Source organism: Rhinopithecus bieti, unplaced genomic scaffold, assembly GCF_001698545.2.
Source record: "Rhinopithecus bieti isolate Rb0 unplaced genomic scaffold, ASM169854v2 scaffold_1101, whole genome shotgun sequence".
Classification (NCBI taxonomy): Eukaryota; Metazoa; Chordata; class Mammalia; order Primates; family Cercopithecidae; genus Rhinopithecus; species Rhinopithecus bieti.
In genome coordinates this window covers 1,533,020-1,555,502 of record NW_016803441.1, presented here as the reverse complement: position 1 = coordinate 1,555,502, position 22,483 = coordinate 1,533,020, and the positions used below count along the sequence as shown (strand labels likewise).

Here is a 22,483-nt window from a genome sequence, read left to right as displayed (position 1 = left end):
GATATAGATTATTCAACATCTACAATTATGAAGTTCCATACCATGAGGACTTCATCAAAACTCAAGTGTTTGAGAGTTTTTGATACAAGCTTTATGAAGACTTAAGTCACACACAAGCAAAAAAGATAAGCAAATGAAAAAGCTAACATTTATTAATCAAAGAAGTAAAGCAAGTCAATAATTGTCCATTGAGAAATTTATTTTATGTAAACCCAATTTATAAAGCATATTATCCGGTACATAAATATCTAGTTGAGTCCATGGTGATATATAATTATTTCCATGATAGATTTATAATTGTGGTGGAAAGAAAGTATCATAATAGGAAAATGTTATTTTGTGTGTGTGTCGGGGGGGGGTCTTAGGTTAAAAAAAATTTACATTCACTGTTGCTATAGGATTTTTTTTTTTTTTTTTTGGAGACGGAATCTAGCTCTGTGATCCAGGCTGGACTGCAGTGGCACGATCTCGGCTCACTGCAACTTCCACCTCCCAGGCTCAAGCAATTTTCCTGCCTCAGCCTCCAGAGTAGCTGGGACTACAGGTGCATGCCACCATGCCCAGCTACTTTTTGAATTTTAGTAGAGATGGGGTTTCACCAGGTTGCCCAGGCTGGTCTTAACTCCTGACCTCAGGTCCACCTCGGCCTCCCAAAGTGATGGGATTACAGGCGTGAACCACTGCGACCAGCCATTGCTACAGGTTTTTAAGAGAAAGGTAAAAAGAGAGCTGGCCTACTCAAGACCAATACTTACGTATTTTTTAGTGTAATTGATAACCTATAAATCTTACCTAAAAGTTCTATAATTGAGAGAAGTAAGCTTTTGAATCAAGGGAAAATTATGGAAACATATTTGGTAACACTTTTCTTGTGTAATGGTCGACTACCTATGAACTTCTTTAAGGAATCAATATTTCAAATAGTTGCATACATATCAATTTTTAAAATGTTTATATGAAGACATTTAATTTTAGTATTTTAATTATTAAAGCAACGTTTCCTTTGCTTGGAGTCTTTCGCCATGAAAACCATTCTTTTATTATCCCAGAAGACAAGTGGTTATTTTCTGAGACTCCCTCTGCTATTCTAGTCCCCACCCTCTACCACCCCTGCCTGTGAATTCACTCCATTCATAGTAATGGCCACATCTCCATCTAGTGGCTTCCTAATCAATGACTACCTGGAAACCGATGACAAACACAACAAGTGTGTGCTCTAGTAACACAATCATGATGATTCCAGAGCATTAGAAAAGAAATTGCATAACAGTAAATGAAGAACTAAATGCAAATGCAAGCGCCAAAACCTCTCTTTAGTAGTACTGAATACAGAACTGAGAAATTTCTTCAAAGGTTAATAATTTGGGGCTAGATAATATTAAATAAAATGAACTTAGAAACTGGACGCACTTATTCTAAAATATTTCAGTATTTTGAGAGTAAAATCTAAAAGTTATCTAAGTCAGATTTATTTTAAAAGTAGAAAATCTGAAAGGAATTGAGAGTCCATTAAATTTGCATTAGCGTCTTTTGTAAATAAACTGAGATAACCACCTGTAAAAAATTGTCATTAGATAGTTCTCATAAAATATCATGAAGCATGTATATCTGTGTCTGCAATGACGATTTTAAACAAAACTTTATGAAAAAATCATTTTACATAAATATTGAAAATTAATATGTTTCATTTAGGATTAGAAATTTACATGTCATTTGAAATCAGCTATTTCCAAAACAACATTGGTCCTGAGATTTTAATAACCTTGTTTCAGGAACATTAATATTGTGGATTTAGGGATATGGGTGATTTTCTAAAATTTCAAGCCAAAACAAAAGAAAATTAGAGAAAGTGACTGACCATCCACACCACATGAAAACTTGCAGTAAAATGAAGATAGGAGCTGACATCATGGTACAGGCACGACTCGTTGTGCATTTAAGTTGATCCTATTAATAACGGGCAAAGTAGCAAGTACAGGAAAAGGAAAGAAAACACAGAAAAGAAGACATACAAGATGAGATTTCATGCAATTTGCTGGCAGTTAACGTGAGTCTCCATCCAGAGCAGATTCACAGTGACCATTGCAAATAAGCATTACCAAAATACTCCACTGCTAAAGAAACACAAGATATTATTAGCACACCAAGCTACTGAGCAACAGTTGTACTTTCACACACAACCCGTTTATAGGAGCTTCAATTGCTGAATATTTGTGTCTTGGTCAAATCTTTTTAATGCCTTGATCATAAGATAGAGCCTCCTAGAATAATATTTTGGGCAACACGGTTTTTATGTCATTTTTTCAAGTTCAACTGAATTTAATATTCCTACTGTTAAAAAACTGGTGACAAATAGTTGATGAGTGAAGTTTCTCTAATGAGTGACATGACCCTTGGCCCTTCATAAAATATTCTTTGGGAAATAATTTTACATGGGCAACCTGCTGAAGGTGTAGTAGGCAGAATAACATGAGTCCTCCTATCTGGACTTTATATGTCTTTAAAAAAAAACCCTTAGTGGCAATGTTGAAATACTTCCCCTAGCAAGGATCAATAATCCCTCACAGAGATAACTGGGATTGACTAGCTAATACATCTTGAATTTTTTAGTCCCCATCACTGATTTTATTTCTTCTTTGCTCCATTTTTAATTTATATTATCTGTGAAATGTTTTATCCTTTCTGGGACAAATGCAGCTATGTATTTGAGTAGGTAAACATCTTCTAAATAACTCTTAAAAATGCACATTAATCAACAGATGTTCTGCCCTATTTTTAGAATAAACAATTGATGAGATATGCATTACACGTTTGGATAGATGCTCATTGGTGTGTGCAAGCCACTTCATGCAGTGGCTCACCTTGAAGAATCAGAATTGGGAAGTATTGTATTTAAAATTAGTTAAAAAGAGGTGGACAGAGATTTTTATGTGGACTTCATCTTTGAGAATAGATTAGTATTTCTAAAGCATAAAGCTAATGTATTACATACTGATGATGTATTACCTACCTTGTACATAATCAATACACAGTAAGTCAGAATAGTATTTATTAGGGAAAGATAGATGAACTATAGGAAACATAGTAAGCCATCTTTAAGTGACATATATTTAATATGATTTGTAGTATTTTATCCAACCCTGTGTAATTGACCTGGTCTAATTTCAAACGCCAGAAAAAGAAATTAGTACAATTAAAGGAAATAATACAAGTCTAATATGTGATAGAATCAGAAACCATCCGAAAGAAACTAGAACTCTATAATAATAAGACAATGGCTGTACAACAGGTTTTTCAATTCACTGAAGACGAATATAACTAATAAAAATATAATAAACTTAATTTTTATATCTTCAGGATTAGAATATAAATGGAGGCAACAAGTATACCATAATTAACATTTATTATGTGTTAATTATTTATTAATCTTGAAAATCAGATTTATGACCTTGGATTATTAGTAAATTGATTGGAATTGTGTTTGAAAGCACAATTTCTGTGGGAAGGACATAAAGAAGCAACTGTTAAGTTTATGCTAACCATGAAAACTACTGAAATGAAAAAAATCTACCAGCAAGTATGTCATGTGAATGAGAAAAACTATGGTTAAGACATTATGTTTGAGTTAAATTGTCTCCTTGAATTCTTGTGGACAGTGAGCATTAATTTAGAGTATTTTAATCCAGTAGAAGTGTGATCTTACCAAGACATTGTTATCAAAGCAGACATCAGGCCCTTTTCGGTATCTGGGTTGCTTAACCATGTCACAAGGATTTGGACCATCAGCTAAAGAGGCTTGTTAAGGAATCTCTTGTTAGTTTTTTTCCACATGACTAAAAATAAATACAATGCAATGTATTTCCCGAAACATGTAAGAGATAACTTATACATCATTACTCTCATCCAACACAACTCAAGTACATTGGGATTTAAAGAACTAAATTGTGAATTACCCTTTTCTGGGGCATGTGTAGCATAATTATTCTTGACATTCCAACTAAATTTTGAGTGAGGAATCCATTCTGCCTTTGCGAGGTGATCACAGCAGTCTAATATTTTTCCTCTTTATGAGCATAAACAATGTGACAAGATTCAAAATGCATTGTTTTAATATAGTTTTCCTTTCCAGATAGCTCTGATGTCAAAGGATACAAGTCTGCTCTGCTTGTATGAGCAGTCGTGTGTCACAGGGACATGTCCCTTTGCTCTCAACCATTATGAATATTAAGTTGGTGTTCATAAGCTTTTCACCATGAAAGATTCTGCAAAATATGATATCACAGAAAATGAGTATCTTTGTCAAAATAAATGGAAATATTTCAAAGATTCTTACATATTAAAATGAAAGACAAAATATGACATTTGAAACATAAAGCATTCCCAGCACAACAGGAGTATGATTTTAGAATAAAAAAGTTTCATTTATTAGTGTGAAAATATTACCTATGTCAAATGAATAAAAAATTGCAATAGATGTTTTCTGTGTGACCATTTTAAAGTATTAGTTCTCATGGCAAAATAAGCACTATTTAGTTGTTGATGCACATAGAAAAAAAGTTTTTCTTTACACTTACAAATAATTGTGATACTTATCACTGAAAATATGCCAAAGTTGCCTTATTTTACGGATAACACAACAGGGAATACAAAAATGTCTAGGCATCTTGCCCAACTAAGGGCAGAGAAAAGTCTGGAACAGTGCTATTAAGCAAACTTTCTGTGAAGATGGAAAAGTTTTTTGCACTGTCCAGTATGGTAAATACTAGCCACTCAAGGGGTATTGGGCACTTAAAATGTGACAAGTGTGACTGAGGCACAAAATTTTAATTTTAATAACTGTAGTTGAAATTTCAATGGCCACCTATGGGTGGTAACTACTGCATTGGACAACACAGACATGGACAGAATCAAGGGTTTTGAATTCCATCCCCTGTTTTGTCCACACCTTAAGCTGCTCTTTCTTTAGTAACCAACACAGAAAATGTAAATAAAGTGATTTCTTCATCATTATACATTTTGCAGAAAAGTGGGATTTTCTTTTTGCTCTGTTAAGCTTTGATTTCCATAAAACAAATCAAAAGGAAAGTATGATTCAATTTAATGTCTTGGTTATATTGACCTTCACTTTACAATTTAACTTACTTCTTTAAGCACACGTTGCTCTTGCTGGATGTCAATTAATAAAAGGCCAATGACTGTGAAACTCTGATGTATCCAATAAACATGCCACAATTCCATTTCCTAAGGTCCATACCCTGATACGCTAATCTCCTCTAAACAAGATAGTCTGCTTTTTTGTGAGTTCATGCTTGACTCCTCCTCCCCTTTCTTCTCGTCTTCATATATTCTACCTCCTCCTTGGACATAGAGGTTTGCTAGAGAAAGTCATAAAACATACCATGTCTACTAAAAATTCATGAGAGGCTGCTTAGCCTCTCTTGCAAAAAATTTTTTTAAACTATTCTGGCACTTTCATAATCTCAGATTACCTCACCTCCTCCTATTTCTTCTTCTGCTATGGTAACATTTCTTCTAAAATAACCTGCCCTCTACCTCTGAAAACAAAGTGTCTCTACTCTGTGCTTTGTAAGCTGTGACTTGCTGCTTTCTTCTCAGGAATCTTGTGGCATTAATTATTACTTTCCCCTCAAAACCCCATCTTGCCTTTCTCCTCTATCCTCATTACAACAAAATTAAATTCTCCATCTCTTCCCAACATTTTAAAAGATATTTTATGGATACTGACTAAACATTAACGATGACCTAAGAAAACTGTATTTTTTCCCAGTTCCTTCAAATTCAAATAAAGATAACTTTCAGTTCTTCAAGTCAGAGAAGACCAGAAGTAAAAACAAANTAATATGAGTTATTTTAGGAAAAAAGTTAAAATATCAAATTTCTCTACATTCTGCCTAAAGAGAAAGTAATTATCTTGATCATGTAATTATTATCATAGTTGAAGAAATAACAGCTTATCAAAATTAGAATTTTAAAAATTATAAATTTTAAAAGCCTACAGAGAAACTGAAGATCTTTGACATTTTCAACTTAAAACAATTACTCACATTTCTGGCTCCAACACAATTTTCAGTTTTTTTCTGTAATGATTATAACAGTATATACAATTTCTTAATGAAATAGGACTACTCCAGAAATAAAGAAAGAAATTACCTGGAACAGTTTCCACAGTCTAATACACCACTGAATGATTTACTATCGTTATCAAAGAAATACTGGGTTTGTTCAGTAATGCAGCTCTGCTTTGACAGGGAGGCTGTAAAGTCATCATCTTCCATCTCAACTTGGGTGGGGAGAGGGGGGTAAAAACAAAGAACACCATTAGGAGGGGCCACTGTAGTCAGTCCCCTGGAGTCTTCACTTCTCATAGAGCAAAATAAATGTCTAAGACCAGGACGCCTGGACTGTCTTGTTTACTGCTGTGTAATATCGTGGCAGCCTGTAATAGATGCCTGATAAATATCAATAGAATAAATTAATTTAAATACATGATGGCTATGAGATCAAGGCCAATGTGACCTAAGTAATTTCTAAGACATTAGGAAAGGTTGGACAAAAAGTTTCTAGCTCTAAAATTATGAGATGGGTGATCTGTTTTCTCTTTCTCAACAAATATTCTCTGAATTTGCTGAACTCAAGCGTATTCCCCCAAATAATTTTTATTGTTATGACAGTGACAAGGTCTGAGCATTTACATACCTGCCTCAAGGAGTCGTGGAAAGGTCAAACTCAAGAGAAACTGCTGTAGAATAGACCTGAATTTTTCAAATAAAAAAAATAATAAAATCTAGGGAAAATGTGTTTTACATGCACACATATACATACTGTTTCCCTTTATCTTTTGGGAAGGGAAGTCTAGGAGTGTTTTATTTAAGTATTTTTAAAATTATATAACACATTGTAACCTTTCTTGAATGTGTCAAAGAAGTCATGAAATCAGAAGTGTTCAGATCTTGTTCTGGACCAAGTGAGACACAATGTGTTAAGAAGCCTAATAGGCAATGTTATCAAGCAGCAGTGTTCACTCTAAGAAGGAGAATGTCAGTGTTGCAGCGCATAGGTTTTTATGTTCATTACATCTCCTTATTTTAGCTTTTAAAACCATTTGTTTTTTGAATTGCCCCCGCCCCCAACAAAGAAACAACACTGTTTATACCATGGGTTTGAATTTGTTAACTATTTACTTTGTAATATAGAATATATTTGTAAATATGTAATATAACTTTCATGAAACAAAATATATATATTATATTGAGAGATATGGCATATTTCAGTTTTACAGTAACTGACAACTGAGCCAAATTTCTAGAACTGAATTTAGTTTAAAAAAAGTGGGGGTGGGAGGGGATATAGGATAAAGAAAGTATTCATTTTAAAAGCCTACTGAAATTAATATATAAAATCACATCAGAAAATACCATTTTTCAGAGTAAAACAGAATTTTCTAAATCTTTCAAAAAATCTCAAAATTTTAAAATCCTAAAATCTTCCTTGCTGCTTTAATGATATCATCACTTAATTTTAGCTGGGCAAACCTTAACATCAAATGAATATTGTACATTAATCTACGTGGAATAGGGCTAACAATACAGTGTGATGATACCAAAAAAAAAAAAAAAAAAGATTAGAGGGGAGAGAAGGAAGAGGGAGATCATGGATCCCAGACATAACAGGAGGTTTAGTTACAACTAAACAATAAGAAATGTGATCTTCCAGACTTTCCACAGTGCCACAATTGACCATTTGAACGTCTTATTTTCATAGGTTGTAGGGTCTACAGGTGAGGGATGGGGGAGGTTTGGAAGGTAGAATCGGTGAAAAGAAACAATTAGATCCATTTCAGCAACATGATGCCCCTAAAACAATACCAGTACTTATATCAATAGTAAAGAGGTAGAAGGTTGCCATCATGCCATGAATTTGATGCATGCAGACATCCAACTTGGATACTAAAGACAATTAAATTGTAACTTCTTACAGATCAATACACCTAAAATTGGTGTAATACTTTTATAAATACTTAATACAAATGAAAAAGAATTTCAATAGATGTGTAGAGGAAAGAAGACTCTAAAGAGGTTGAAGTTTACATCCACGTAACATTGTTTTTATATGAGAAACTGAATAATGGTAATTTTATAGTGTTCACTTAGGAAAAAATATCAGTATTACCAATAAGTGATGTAGAGAATGAAAAAACCTTAACTCCCTTAATAAAAAATTTGAGTGTCCCCTAAATCCATATTTTCATCAGATGCTTTTCTATTTTACAACTTCTTTCTTTCATTACCAATAAAACTAAAATTTTGACCTACCAGGCAGCAGCAGTGGCCCACCAGCCAATTTGTAATATGTCTGCTATTGATGGCTATAAAATAAAATAATAAAGTCATTTCAGTAGTCTACTTGATACTGAGGACACTTGAGTATCCTCTTGAGAAGAATTGATTAGACTGTGGATATTACTGACCACATATGCTGAGCGATGTCCTGCTCCTTGTTTTGGTGCAGCACCAGGCTCGCATACTGACTGATAATCATAAGATTTGTTAAAAGCATAAACTGATATATTAACCAGGTGTCTCATCAAGCTGGGATCAATCTCTCCGAAAAATCTTCCAATCTGGTGAAGAAAAAAATCATAAAGCAATGTGTACTTAAAATGTAAGTCAAAAATGAACATTGGAATCACCACTACAGTGAAAAGAAATAATACAAAGAAACTGAACTACAACTGAGGAGCTTAAAAACAAAAGCAAATGAGAAACTGTATATGACACTGTGAACAAATCAAAATGAGAGTAAGTGTTCTCATTACTCAGTGGGGCTGTGTGATGTTTTATTTGTGGAAGAAATGGACACACATTACTAAGCACTAAATCACAATCAAATGCCTCCCAGAGGTGGGGAATGAAGAGGTGTAAGTCAAAGGGTACAAAGAAGCAGTTGTGTAGAATGCATAAGCCTAGAGATTCAATATACGACAGAGGACTGTAGTTAATAATATTGTTTTGTCTATGAGAAATTTGATGAGAGTAGATTTTAAGTCTTCTTACCATACTGCAAAAAAGGTTAACAGTCTGAGATGATGGATATGTTAATTGGCTTGACTTCAGTAATCACTTAACTATGCAAATCAAAACATTTTGTTTTACATCTTAAACATATACAATAAAAAAAAGATCAAATGCCCCCCCTGGGGAATGGAGAAGTAGCATAAATGAGAGAGCAGGCTGGCCTAGAAAAAGAATTTGTAGGGACTGTGAAGAACTGGAACAAGTCCCATCTAAAGGGGCAATCACGAGTTAATCAGCTTCACCCCATAAACACTGTCATCCAGAAAACGAAAAAAGCCCAGGGTTGAGATCTCTTTTGCTTTTTCCAAAAAAGAGAAGCCAGGAATACAGATTCAGAAGCGAAATTAGTTGGCATCTAATTCAAATTTGTTAAAAATCTTGTATGAGGTAAATAGCCTATGTGCTACTAATTTGCAGATTTGAGACTAGAAATCACATCAGTTTTAACCAGCTATATATTAAATTAGATATCATCAACTGACAAATTTTGAAGTGAAAATTTTCTAAATATCTGAAAGATTAAAAAGGTCATATCATGCTACAATTCTGAACTGTATGTTTTAATGATACCAGTACTAAAATGTAAAATCAAGTAACATAAAAACTAGACTTAGCACGCCTTTCTTAATGGTTTACATAATATTAAGCATTTTACAAATTATTTTATGACAGAAACAAAACAACTCATCAATTTCTAAAACACTGAAAGAGGTTTTGTAATGTCCATCCGGGAAACACACTTTGGAAAGCCTAATTCTCTCTTATTTCAGGCACATACCTGATTAGTATAATCATCATGATTTGCCATCAAAAGAAACCCACCATCATCCAGAATTACACAATCCATTACCTACCAAAATAAAATGAACAGTTAACACATTTTTAGAAAGGTTTGGAGGTTGCATTGTCTTTACCCCATTATATGTACATGATTAGAGCAATAAAAAATAGAAAATTTTAAATGACAATCTTCTCTTGAACGTATATGTTCATGAAATTCTGGTGAAATAAAGGCATGCATAGATTTATATCAAACCATCACGCTTGATAATCCAACACCAACCATCCATTTGAGACTGTCAATTCAGTCTGAACAAATCATAAAAGCAAATTCGAAATAATCTTTTTACCACTTTCGTGTCATCTAAATGATCCAGAAAACTGGATAGAGAAAATTATTTAATAATGAATAACTGATTTAAACAAATACTTAGGATTTCAACAAAAAGATATTTTAAAAAATATCATTTGAGTTATCCTGTTTCACAGACATAAAACACGTCAGTACTATAAGACTATAATTATTTCATATTTTTAGATTGAAAATATGTAGTTGGATAATTGGAGAATTAAAAGCAAAATGCAAAACAAAAATGTCCATGGTTAAGAAAATACTTAATTCACCCTGAAACATAGGATAAATTCCTACCTAGTTTAAATCATGTTTTAATGTATGAAAATCAATGTAATAATTTGTATTTAATAAAATCACAAATAAAAACATTGTTTTCAAAGTTGAGGATGTAATGCATTGCATTTTCCTAATGTGGAAGCAGCTTATTACTAAATTTTTTGCTCTTAAAACAGCTACTTCATAGTCTATGTCAAATAGATAAGGTACAAAAATCATTGAAATTATTGGCTCATAATTCCACAGGAGTAGGAGTGATAAAGATGATATAAACCCCCTGTTTCCCTTGGAGATATGCAGACACACATAAGAGGACTGGAAGAAAATATCGTTTCATCATTGTTACTCAATTTTTAGAATTAGAGCATCTTCAACTTTTGAACAAAGTTCACATTTCCTTTTTCAATTTCTCAAACAGATGTGAAAGTAATACAAGACAACTTAAAACTTAATCCATGTAACTAGAACTTTATAATAAACTGAAATACTTCTGGGTTTAGTTAAAAAAATTTTTCCTATAACTATATAATACAGTGTGAACAAATTTAGAGAAAGTGTGATAGGCGAGAGAAAACTGCATTGATAACCAATAGGGATGCTTTGGTTAGAAACTTCCTATCCAGAAATAGAGCTAAAGATAAATATGTACAAAAGAATGTAACACCGTTGAGGCCGAAGAGAACCATCACATTGACATGACTACTTTTTTAACCTTCCAAGGACATATACATATTTTTAAAAATTCAAGCATTTCACGTTCAAAATCAAAAGCATATAAATTCAAAGGAATATATTATTTCACATTTCCGTAGAAATTTTTAGCCTTTGATTAAATTCCTGCATATTTTTTGTCATCATTCTAGTCTTAGCAAGAGTAACACAGGGAAATATTGTACTCAAAAGTGATTTTCAACAGTTTTCTTACATCACTGTTTCTTTTGCAGTCACAAACTGGACCAGCACACTGAAAGACAAAAATCCGATTATTACATTTTTTTTAGCAGTTGGATTTTAATTACATTATTACCATGTTATAATTAGAAATTCTGGAATAATTTATCCAGTAGAAAAATGAGATTAAACAGTCTAGTCCATAAGAAACAGAAGTTTTATCTTTAAAATTAGAAAATGTCAATCAATATATAAACTAGCATTGCATGTTGTAACCTTCAAATACTTTTATTACATATTGACTAATTTAAACAAAAGCTTTGAAAAAATAGGAATTCAGAATTCTGCTTCAGTGTAGTGGTACTGAAAACGTATTTGCCTTATGTTTATTTGTATAAAGACCTTACTTTTTTTCTACTGAATTTTGAAAACATTAAATATAGCATAAGATTTTTTTTAAACTATCTTACCGGATCTCTGATTGAAGTTTTGGTGAAATTCTCTATCCAGGAATTTACATCGATTTTAATTCCAACAACTGAAAAATTAATTTGAATTAATTCAAAGGCATAATTACCTGTAATACAACTTTTGCAATATGACAGTTTAATTATTTTGATAGCAAGTATCAGATTATAGTTTATTACAGAAGTTTTAGTCTTTTGTTCTTCATTAAGAAATAATGCTAATAGCTCTTAAACTATTACATAAATTGTAATTTATATTCACAAAAGAGTATATTCATTAGCCACAACCTGACCAATTAACTAATACAACAAGCTAAATAAAAAACATTAGTGTCAGGAGAGCCTCATAAACTTGAGGTCATTCAAATGGTACATTTTAAGAGGTTTCCCTAACTCCACCAGTGCTTGCAGTAGGTGCTTAATAAATCTTAGCTGAAAGAGTGAACAGATGAATGGATGAGTAGGTGGGTTAGTAGGAGAGTGGGTGAATAAATGAATGGCTGAGAGAATAACTGATTTAGTAAGTAAATGAGCAATTGAGTGAATGAAGGAATAGGTGGATGAGTTAGTAGGTGACGGAGTGAATTAATGTAATAGATCCACTAATGGGGTAAAGCTGCCCTGAGGAGCAGGAAGGCTCAAAATACTCTCCTTTATAACTTCATCAAACACTGAATCATACAATCAAAAAAGCTAATAGCTTTAACCTTATTGTATGTACTCACTCTAGCTCACTTCCGATCCTCATTGATGCTCACTTTTACTATGTTTGTTTACTTGCCTATTTTCCAAAAGTCATTTTCTATATATTTTATAGCAAGTTTTTAACTGAGCCCTACTTAATTCACTTTAACAGACACCTAGTAGAATATAGTATAATTATACCATATTTATCTTTTCCCTCAGGGCTGGAAACTTAACTTTTTTGTACAAATATGTAACTCCTTGGCCATATAACTTTGTATGTATTTTAAAGTATTAAGAGAGACTTCTGGAGTGGGGTTGCTAATCCAACATTAAAAATTTTTATTATTATACTGATTCCATAAATTTGTGTCAGAGTATAAACATACACACAGTTTTGAAAATTCCTCAAATCTATGTAGTATCAATTTGATTTTATCCCAACTTCACAGGTAACTAGTTATATTTTAGTTAATTTTTTAAGTGTGCATGCCTTTTTTGAGACCTTCTGATGACCTTGATAAACATTGCCAGTTTATAACATAAATGCCAAGTAACATTTAATTTTGGTTGTGTTTTTGTAATTAATATTTATCCTTACCTGCAGGTTTAAGAAGTTTCCCTTGAATATATATTTCTACAGCTTTGCTTACCATAATGCCCGATTCATAGGCACCAGGTCCACTTTCTAAAAAATAAATAAATAAACACCTATCAAGATATATTGATTAATAATATTGATTTTCTGTCGTTAGATACAGATGGATAGTATTTTGCTTAAAAATTCTAGCATCTATAAACCATAAAAATGTTTGTGCTGTCCTTCCTCTCTTCTTCCTTTGTATATACTATATACAAAGGATATATAACTGGTATATCCATGAATTGGTTTGTATTCATTGATTTGGGGGGCATTAATTAGCTTGGTTACATCTTCTTTCACAACATTTGTTAAAATATTAGGGAGTTCTGCTGAAGTAAAGTGGAAAGATTGATTTTGGATACATAAAACTGACTTTGTCTAAGATATATGTCACTGGGTAAAACTTTGAAATTCTCTGAACTTGTTTCCCCATTTATGAAAATAAAGGGAAATAGTACTTATGTGCAAAGATATTCAGGGATTAAATTACAAGGTTTTTGGGAAATAACTCAAAATATTTTAAAAGATAAGCTATTAATTGTATAATTATATAATTAATACTGATAAAATGTAATTAGTCAATGGAATTACTCTACTTTATTTAATTCTTTAAATGTTTTTCAATACATTTTCAGTTGTAATATGAGGGATTATCTACATGTGTTTCTACTTCTTATGCATGCCTGACAGATACGCTATCTCTAAATTATTGGAAGACTGCTGTGTATGTATTTTGCCTCTTCAACTAAATGATGTTTCTTTTCTATTTTCCTAATGCCTTGCAAATACTCTATTTTTAATGATGACTATTCTGAGTAGTTGACATAAAATGTAGTGACTTTGGGGGAAAGCAGATAGTAGCAATAATTTATTTTTAAAAAGATTGAGAAAAGCTGAATTCCAAAGCAATACTTACTGTTAAAGTAGGGAGCAGTGAAAACATAGTTATCATTATCTAGGCTCCTTTTATAGAAGCTGTCCTCATATGTCTCTGGGTTTTCTTGCCAATTTTCTCCAGCCCTAAGGAGGAAATGGCTCATCATTTGTATTCTTTAATCTATCTGATAACCTACTTTATCCTATGTGGACTTGCTGAGCTTTACAGATATGCCTACATTTCAGGTACGTCTAAAGAAGTTAGTGGTAATTGATAGCATAACTGATACTCATTACTGAGCAATGCATCCGCATAGCACTAAATTAAGAATCAGAAAAAGCTAACTCCTAGTTTTACTCTATTGTTTACTAGTCAGGTAATAGGACAAGTAAGTTAATAGGTCAATTAATGTTAGTAAGCATTGGTGACTACTCAGCCTACTTCATGGACTGTCATGAAGATAATAGAGACAAGATGCATCAAAGAAGAGTGAAAGACCATGAAGTGCTACATAAATATTGCTGATAGGCTATAATCATTGTGTTCATTTCACTGGTTTAGCTTGTATCTACAAAGAGAAAAATCTCTTTAAATGTCTCTTAAATTTGGTAATAAATATATTTAGCAAGCATTCCAGAATTTTATAATGTCATTTTTCAGAGAAATAAAATCTTTTAATAATGTAAATACTGTAAACAATGGCTCCAATGTAATCTAACGGCAATCAGTTTATTTGAAGAATGGCTTCCTTATGCTGTAATGTACAAATCCTTGGTGCAGTCTTTTGTAATGTACTTGTTTTTACAGATGTTATTTGAACTTACTCTTTGGGATAAACTCTGGTAATCCCACCATCAGTCACAACAAATCGTGCTTTCACTCCCTTGCTGGAACAGAAGACAAAAGAAGGAAATGTTCTATTGAACATATTCTAAGATACAAAGTTAGGTGTTGGTGATACAACACCTAAAGTTTCTAAAGTAAAGGAAGTAAATATATCAATAGATGCACAACAATGTTTTAATAATTTAAATTATGTATGAAATTTGTTACTTGAAGGATGTTTAAGGAAGACATCTCATAGGAAAATAATGACAGGTGCATTTTGAACATAGAATATGAATTGACAGCAATGACACAGAAAGCAGGAAGGTATCACTTGTAGAGAGGAAAGAATGTATAAGGGAAAGCTACCAGAGATAGCTGTTGTTTGGTATAGAAAAAAAAAAAACACATAAGACAAAAGGAGAGAAACAGTAAGAGGTAAAGTTTCAAGTACAAGTTTCTCAATGGTCAGCTAATGAATGATTTTGAATTCCATGTCAGAGAGCATCACCTGTATCTTGAACTTAGAACTGCATTTTAGGAGTTAGATTCTGGTAAATACAAATTGTATGGAGAATTGACTAGGAGCTGCGTGTGGAGGAATGGAGAACGTTAAAGGCAGAAAAATCAGTTGCTGTGATTTCTTAGAAATGGGATCTTAGGGCCTTGATTATGAGGTAGAGAAGAAAACATTGCTAGGAGAAATATTTAGCATTTAGTGACTGAAAATGGGGTGGAGAAGAGATTATAAATAAGAATCATATTCAGATTTTCTTGACTGGATGTATGGTAGTGCTATTAGAAATCCAAATAAACACTGACTAGAAATCCTACTTCAGCACAAACAGAAACACACAATCATGCCCATTTAATTTGGTTTATTCACCCTGAAGTGTATGTGCATGAAAAGCTGAGTAATGGCAGACATTAGTACTGAAAAACACCCACAAGTGAAAATGCAAGTTGTCAACAACTGTACAGTGATTTTCTTGAGAAATAATTATTAAACATTACTAATGAACTGTAAATTTTTGAGACTCATACCCAACTTCCACAGGAGAAACGAAACTGAAATGCAGAATATATACTTTTATTAATAAGAACAAATACTTACATATTTTTCTGCTTACTCCAGTAATTTTGGACAAGTTCATTTGTAAAGCCTGCATCAAGCAAGACTCTATTAATCAAATCCGTGTTACCTTACACAGAAAAAGGAGATCATCAGTTACACTCACAGTTCTAAAATTATGACCATAATGAAAAATATATTTTCTATTTTCAAAGGCAATTTAGAGTAGATATTTCTATGAATTTTAAAATATATTCCATATTCATTTTCTTTGTAATTTTATATTGTTCATCTTGCCTCACATTTTCCAGGAAATGAATGGATTTAGTAGCAGAAAATCAATTCTAAATGAGACAAATTATTTTGTAAACTTTATCAAAATATGAAATAAGCATGTTAAGAAACAGGAAATAGTCTTTCTTTTGTGTTTTTGTTTATTTCTGTATGGTAGCATGGTGATTCCCAACCACCATAATTTTGTGACAATTTAATGTATACACACACATAAAATTTTATCTATGTATATAAAATGTATATATATAGAGAGAGACAGAACTGCCTCTGAAATTATCAAATAAAACATTCAACAAAAGTTACTGCCTACTTTCACTTTCATGGTTATAAGAAAAGCTATTTTCATTCTTTTCTATCATAAATATCAAAACATAGGATAATCTTGGAGTAAGAAAGACTATAAAAAGTTCAATGCCACCCACTAAGGAGCAAGGAATGGAATGAGTATCACAGAGCAGTACAATCCCAAGAATGATTTTGAAATCTGCTGGTATTGGTCACAGAACCAATACCAAAGTAGATAATAGCTTGTCATTTCTTGAGCAGCTGAAGTGCATATTAGCCCAAGCTTAAAGATAATTGAGGAAACAGATGATGAGGATCAAAGGTCAATTATTACATATTCTTAAACAAAAACCTCTGCCTTCTTCCCATTCTCCTCGTTCCTCTCAACCCACTAAGCTCTGAAATAACCTAACAGGTACCCTCTGATATTTCACATTTATGATAAAATTTGACTCTTTTCAGATAAAGAATATATGTTCTTAACATCCTATTACTATACAAGGTGGTGGTGAGATAGGCTGGAAACATTTTTGTTGCTTTTAATTATTTTAAGTTAATATATCTTACACCCAGGATTAAAGGATCAATTTAATCCCTATTTTGGAATAAATTTTAATTCATTCTAGACACTCTTTTTTTTACTATATTATTTTAGAAACTGAATCATTTAAAAAACAGGTCATTTGGAAAGTCAATGTTCTAATTGCCTCCAATCCCTTTAGGTAAAACTAAATAGATATAGATATAAAAATTGGATTAAAATAAGTGATTCCAATTATTTTGGAATAAAAATGAGTGATTCCAATTTTCATGGTGTTCTGAAAAGTTGTATGTTAAGAAAAACATTTCTGATAAACTCTTTTTGCAAGGAATATGAGAGTGTTTTATAACTTTGGTATCCAGTTACAGGAATAATCAACAATCTTATTACAGTTCTCTCGGAAATGCCTAGTACTCATTAATAGGAAATAAACAATGACATAAAATAACATTTCGAAGGCACTAGCTCAGTCTTAGTGAGCTTGTACTGAGTAGAAAGGTTTGGAATCATCATGTTAAGACATGATCAATGTAGACTTCGGCTCCCATGACAGGTTTTCAGAGTGGCTCACTGAAGCCACTAACTAATTTGTGCTAAAGTGAAGGAGCTAGAAAGTTATTTCTTGTCATATGCAATAAATTGAAGTTAAGGGCAGCTTTAAGAAGGGCTTTGCCTTTTTGATAACTGATAAAGTGCTTTGTTTGACCTTTCCTGATAGAAAGATAAATAACTGAAAACAAACAAAACAAAACAGAAAAAAAAAAGGGAGGAGGAGAAGGAAAAGGAGGGAGGGGAGAGAAGAACAAAGAGACTCCTCTTTGAGAGAGAACCAAAAAAGTCAAATATGTGTACTTATTCTTTTCCAAATTTTATTTATGAAGATAAATTTTGCCATGAATTTGGTTTTCCTCTTATTTCCCATTTGTACAGTATCTGTTCTGGTAGTGCTTTTATAATAAATATTTTAGGAGAAAAAAAGATTTAGATTTTCTAATGATTTAAAAGTCAAGTATCCATAATTTTCTATTAAGCTTAGAGTACGAATGATGCAAATTTACCTGAAAGACAAATATAATGGTTAAAAACTAATTTTCTGTTGTCTATTTTAACTTGATTTACCTCATAAATGAAAAATTACAGAAGCATAATTTTTTAAGACATAAAGTTAACTTGTGATGAAAATAGAATGTCAGGAAGGAAGAAAACCATTAAGTGATATATCTTTATTTATACTTTGGCTTTTATTCTACCCATATTAAAACTCATTATATTATTTGAAGGATATAAATACATTTATAAAAATGTATGTTTGGCCGGGCGCGGTGGCTCAAGCCTGTAATCCCAGCACTTTGGGAGGCCGAGATGGGCGGATCACGAGGTCAGGAGATCGAGACCATCCTGGCTAACACAGTGAAACTCCGTCTCTACTAAAATACAAAACTAGCCGGGCGAGGTGGCAGGCGCCTGTAGTCCCAGCTACTCGGGAGGCTGAGGCGGGAGAATGGCGCAAACCCAGGAGGCGGAGTTTGCAGTGAGCTGAGATCCGGCCACTGCACTCCAGTCCGGGCGACAGAGCGAGACTCCGCCTCAAAAAAAAAAAAAAAAAAAAAAAAAAAGTATGTTTTCTCTATATACAAGGCAAAATGCTATAAAAAATCTTCAAAAGATCATTCGAAATTAAATTTCCTAAATTTGAGAGGAGCTAACATAAGCGTGCCATATTTACGTTTAACCATTTGAAAGAATCTATTACCTTGTTTTGAAAATTTGATGTAACTAAATAATGAAATAACATTTCTTTAGTTTGCAAAATTAAGGATCAAATTGTTACATTTTACTATTAGAAAGTTATAAAGTAGATAAACAACCAGCACAACATAAAGTAATATGACTATCATATCCTAGGATATACTATAAACCAATAGAACCACACTCAAGCAATCATTTTGAATTAATGCATACTTACATGATGGGTTGTTTGGAGTTTTTCTATCAATAAACTCATTGAAATTTAAAAGAAATTCAGTGTTATTATCCGATATTTTCAGGTCATTGCAGTAATCTCTGAAAAAAAAAACCATTTTGAGATATTAGGTATTAAAATCGAAACTTTACAGGGTAATTAAACGTAGTGAAAACTCTATTTTTTTTTTTTTTATTAGCTATAAGACTTTGCAAAGAAATCTTGGGGCATGGGAGCAAGGGGTGGGAGAGCATTAGGACAAAAACCTAATGCATGCGGGGCTTAAAACCTAGATGACAAGTTGATAGGTGCAGCAAACCACTATGGCACATGTATACCAATGTAACAAACCTGCAAGTTCTGCACATGTATCCCAGAACTTAAAGTAAAATTTTAAAAAACTGCCTGGAGTTTCATACATACACAAACGCAATTGAGTGGATATAAAGCTAGTGAAATTTGAATAATATTAGTGGATTGTATTTATGTCAGTTTCCTGGTTGTGATACTGTGTTAAACTTATACAAGATGTTGCCATTGCAGGAAACTGAGTAAAGGGTATATAAATTCTGTCTGTATTATTTCTTGCAACTGCATGTGAATCTATGATTGTCTCAAAATAAAAAAAATAAAAAATAAATAAAATAAAAAATAAAATAACCCAGAAAATAAAAAAAACAGAAATCTTAAAGTTCATTACATATTAACATATTTTAATAAAATATTACCATTATTTAAAAAAATATTTTAAAAAGTGGCAGTGTTTTACATATTTGCAAATTATCTTTAATTCCTGATAAGACAAGTATGTCTCTGCAATCAATTGCAAGATTTTGTTTTGGTACATAAACAAAATTTGTCCTCACAGAGACGAGAGGCTTGTTTTTTGCCGGATATTGTGGCTGTTTTTTTTTTTTTTTTGGATAACATACTCAAACTTGTTTATTTGTAATTTATTGATGGGTAGTTGTAACATAGAATCTGAAACAACATTAATAGTTTTTTTTTTTTTGTCTTCTGTTACATTAAAATTCCATATTCTGTCTTAACTTTAATCTTTTAAGCATCTGTGATTTTGTAGAATCATAAACTGGTTATTTACAAAATGAGTTGTGTACAACTTCCAAATAATGACACATTATACAATATTGACAAATTACACTCATTATTAAGTATTGGGAAGGTATCATGTACATAGTAGCGTATAAACTTTCCCAAAATTCTAATTTTTGTTTGAAAGCTCAGTTTCTGTCACTGGCAGCAAATACTCTTAGTTGTTTTCTTCGACGTAAAAGGCTCATCTGATTTATTTTTGAGAAAATATCTGCTGAGCATCCAAGTCTGAATAACCATAGTTCTGTAATTTGTTCTTTCAAGTAATGTTACATTAAAAAAATGCAGAAAGCACCTTGTTCCCTTCCTCACATAATCATACAAATTCTGTACTTTTTGAGACTTCCAAGTTACTCTGGGATACAGTAGCACTTCTAGTTTTATCACATATAATATTAAAAGACATGCACTCAAGGGGAAAACTTCAATAAAATTTATAATTCTGAAATAGGGTAGCATGATGACTCTAGCTTTGTTCTTTTTGCTTAGGTTGTCTTGGCTACATGGGCTCCTTTTTGGTTCCATATGAAATTTAGTTTTTTCTAATTCTGTGAAGAAAGTCAATGGTAGTTTGATGGGGATGGCACTGAATCTATAAATTACTTTGGGCAGTAAGGCAATTTTCATGATATTGATTACTCCTATCCATGAGCATGGAATGTTTTTTTCATTTTTTTGTGTCTTCTCTTATTTCTTTGAGCAGTGTTTTGTAGTTCTCCCTGAAGAGGTCCTTCACACACATCCCTTGTAAGTTGTATTCCTAGGTATTTTATTCTCTTTGTAGCAATTGGGAATGGGAGTTCACTCATGATTTGGCTCTCTGTTTATCTATTATTGGTGTACAGGAATGCTTATGGCCGGGCGCCGTGGCTCGTGCCTGTAATCCCAGCACCTTGGGAGACCAAGGCAGGCAGATCACGAGGTCAGGAATTCAAGGCCAGTCTGTCCAAGATAGTGAAACCTCATCTCCACTAAAAATACAAAAAATTAGCCAGGCATGGTGGTGGGCACCTATAATCTCAGCTACTTGGAAGGCTGAGGCACATGAATTGCTTGAACCCAGAAGGTGGAGGTTGCAGTGAGCCAAGATCGCGCTATTGCACTCCAGCCTGAGAAACAAAAGCGAGAGTCTGTTTCAAAAAAAAAAAAGGAATGCTTGTGATTTTTTTTGATTTTGTATCCTGAGACTTTACTGAAGTTGCTTATCAGCTTAAGGCGATTCTGGGAAGTGATAATAGGGTTTTCTAAATATACAATCATGTCATCTGCAAACACAGACAATTTGACTTCCTCTCTTCCTATTTGAATACCTTTATTTCTTTCTCTTGCCTGACTGCCCTGGCCAGAACTTCCAATACTATGTTGAATAGAAGTGGTGAGAGAGTGCATCCTTGTCTTGTGCCTTTTTCAAAGGGAATGCTTCCAGCTTTTGCCCATTCCATATGATATTGGCTGTGGGTTTGTCATAAATAGCTCTTATTATTTTGAGATATGTTCCATCAATACCTAGTTTATCATGAGTTTTTAGCATGAAGGGGTGTTGAATTTCATTGAAGGCCTTTTCTGCATTGAATGAGGTAATCATGCTGTTTTTGTCATTGGTTCTGTTTATCTGATGGATTACAAGGCTACAGTAACCAAAACAGCATGATACTGGTAAAAAACATATAAACCACTAGAACAGAACAGAGGTCTCAGAAATAACGCTACACATCTATAACCATCTGATCTTTGACAAACCTGACAAAAACAAGCAATGGGGAAAAGATTCCCTATTTAATAAATGGTGCTGGGAAAACTGGCTAGTCACATGCAGAAAACAGAAGCTGGACCCCCTTCCCTACACTTCATACAAAAATTAACTCAAGATGGATTAAAGACTTAAATGTAAGACCTAAAACCATAAAAACCCTAGAAGAAAATGCAGGCAATGCCATTCACGACACAGGCATGGGCAAAGACCTAATGACTAAAACACTCAAAGCAATGGCAATAAAAGCCAAAATTGACAAATGGGATCTAATTAAACTAAAGAGCTTCTGCACACCAAAAGAAACTATCATCAGAGTGAACAGGCAACCTACAGAATGGGAGAAAAATTGTGCAATCTATCCATCTGACAAAAGGCTAATATCCAGAATCTACAAAGAACTTAAATTTCCAAGAAAAAAACAAACAACCCCATCAAAAAGTGGGCGAAGGATATGAACAGACATTTCTCAAAATAAGACATTTATGCAGCCAACAAACATATGAGAAAAGCTCATCATCACTGGTCATTAGAGAAATGCAAATCAAAACCACAATGAGATACCATCTCAC

The 22,483-nt window shown here is 32.8% G+C and overlaps 1 protein-coding gene across 5 annotated transcripts in view; it reads right to left on the bottom strand.

The window, feature by feature from the left end:
- Positions 1–22,483, bottom strand: part of CACNA2D1 (calcium voltage-gated channel auxiliary subunit alpha2delta 1) — a 524,117-nt gene that overhangs the window by 9,281 nt on the left and 492,353 nt on the right. For all 5 annotated transcript variants that reach the window (XM_017883995.1, XM_017884005.1, XM_017884019.1 and 2 more), the window contains 14 exons: positions 19,052–19,149; positions 16,008–16,095; positions 14,893–14,955; positions 14,108–14,211; positions 13,150–13,236; positions 11,868–11,935; positions 11,432–11,470; positions 9,874–9,945; positions 8,489–8,641; positions 8,334–8,386; positions 6,718–6,773; positions 6,172–6,301; positions 4,153–4,262; positions 3,704–3,786 (listed from right to left, as the gene is read on the bottom strand). In XM_017883995.1, the coding sequence (XP_017739484.1) occupies positions 3,704–3,786; positions 4,153–4,262; positions 6,172–6,301; positions 6,718–6,773; positions 8,334–8,386; positions 8,489–8,641; positions 9,874–9,945; positions 11,432–11,470; positions 11,868–11,935; positions 13,150–13,236; positions 14,108–14,211; positions 14,893–14,955; positions 16,008–16,095; positions 19,052–19,149 (1,204 nt within the window). The remainder of the gene's footprint in view (positions 1–3,703; positions 3,787–4,152; positions 4,263–6,171; positions 6,302–6,717; positions 6,774–8,333; positions 8,387–8,488; positions 8,642–9,873; positions 9,946–11,431; positions 11,471–11,867; positions 11,936–13,149; positions 13,237–14,107; positions 14,212–14,892; positions 14,956–16,007; positions 16,096–19,051; positions 19,150–22,483) is intronic.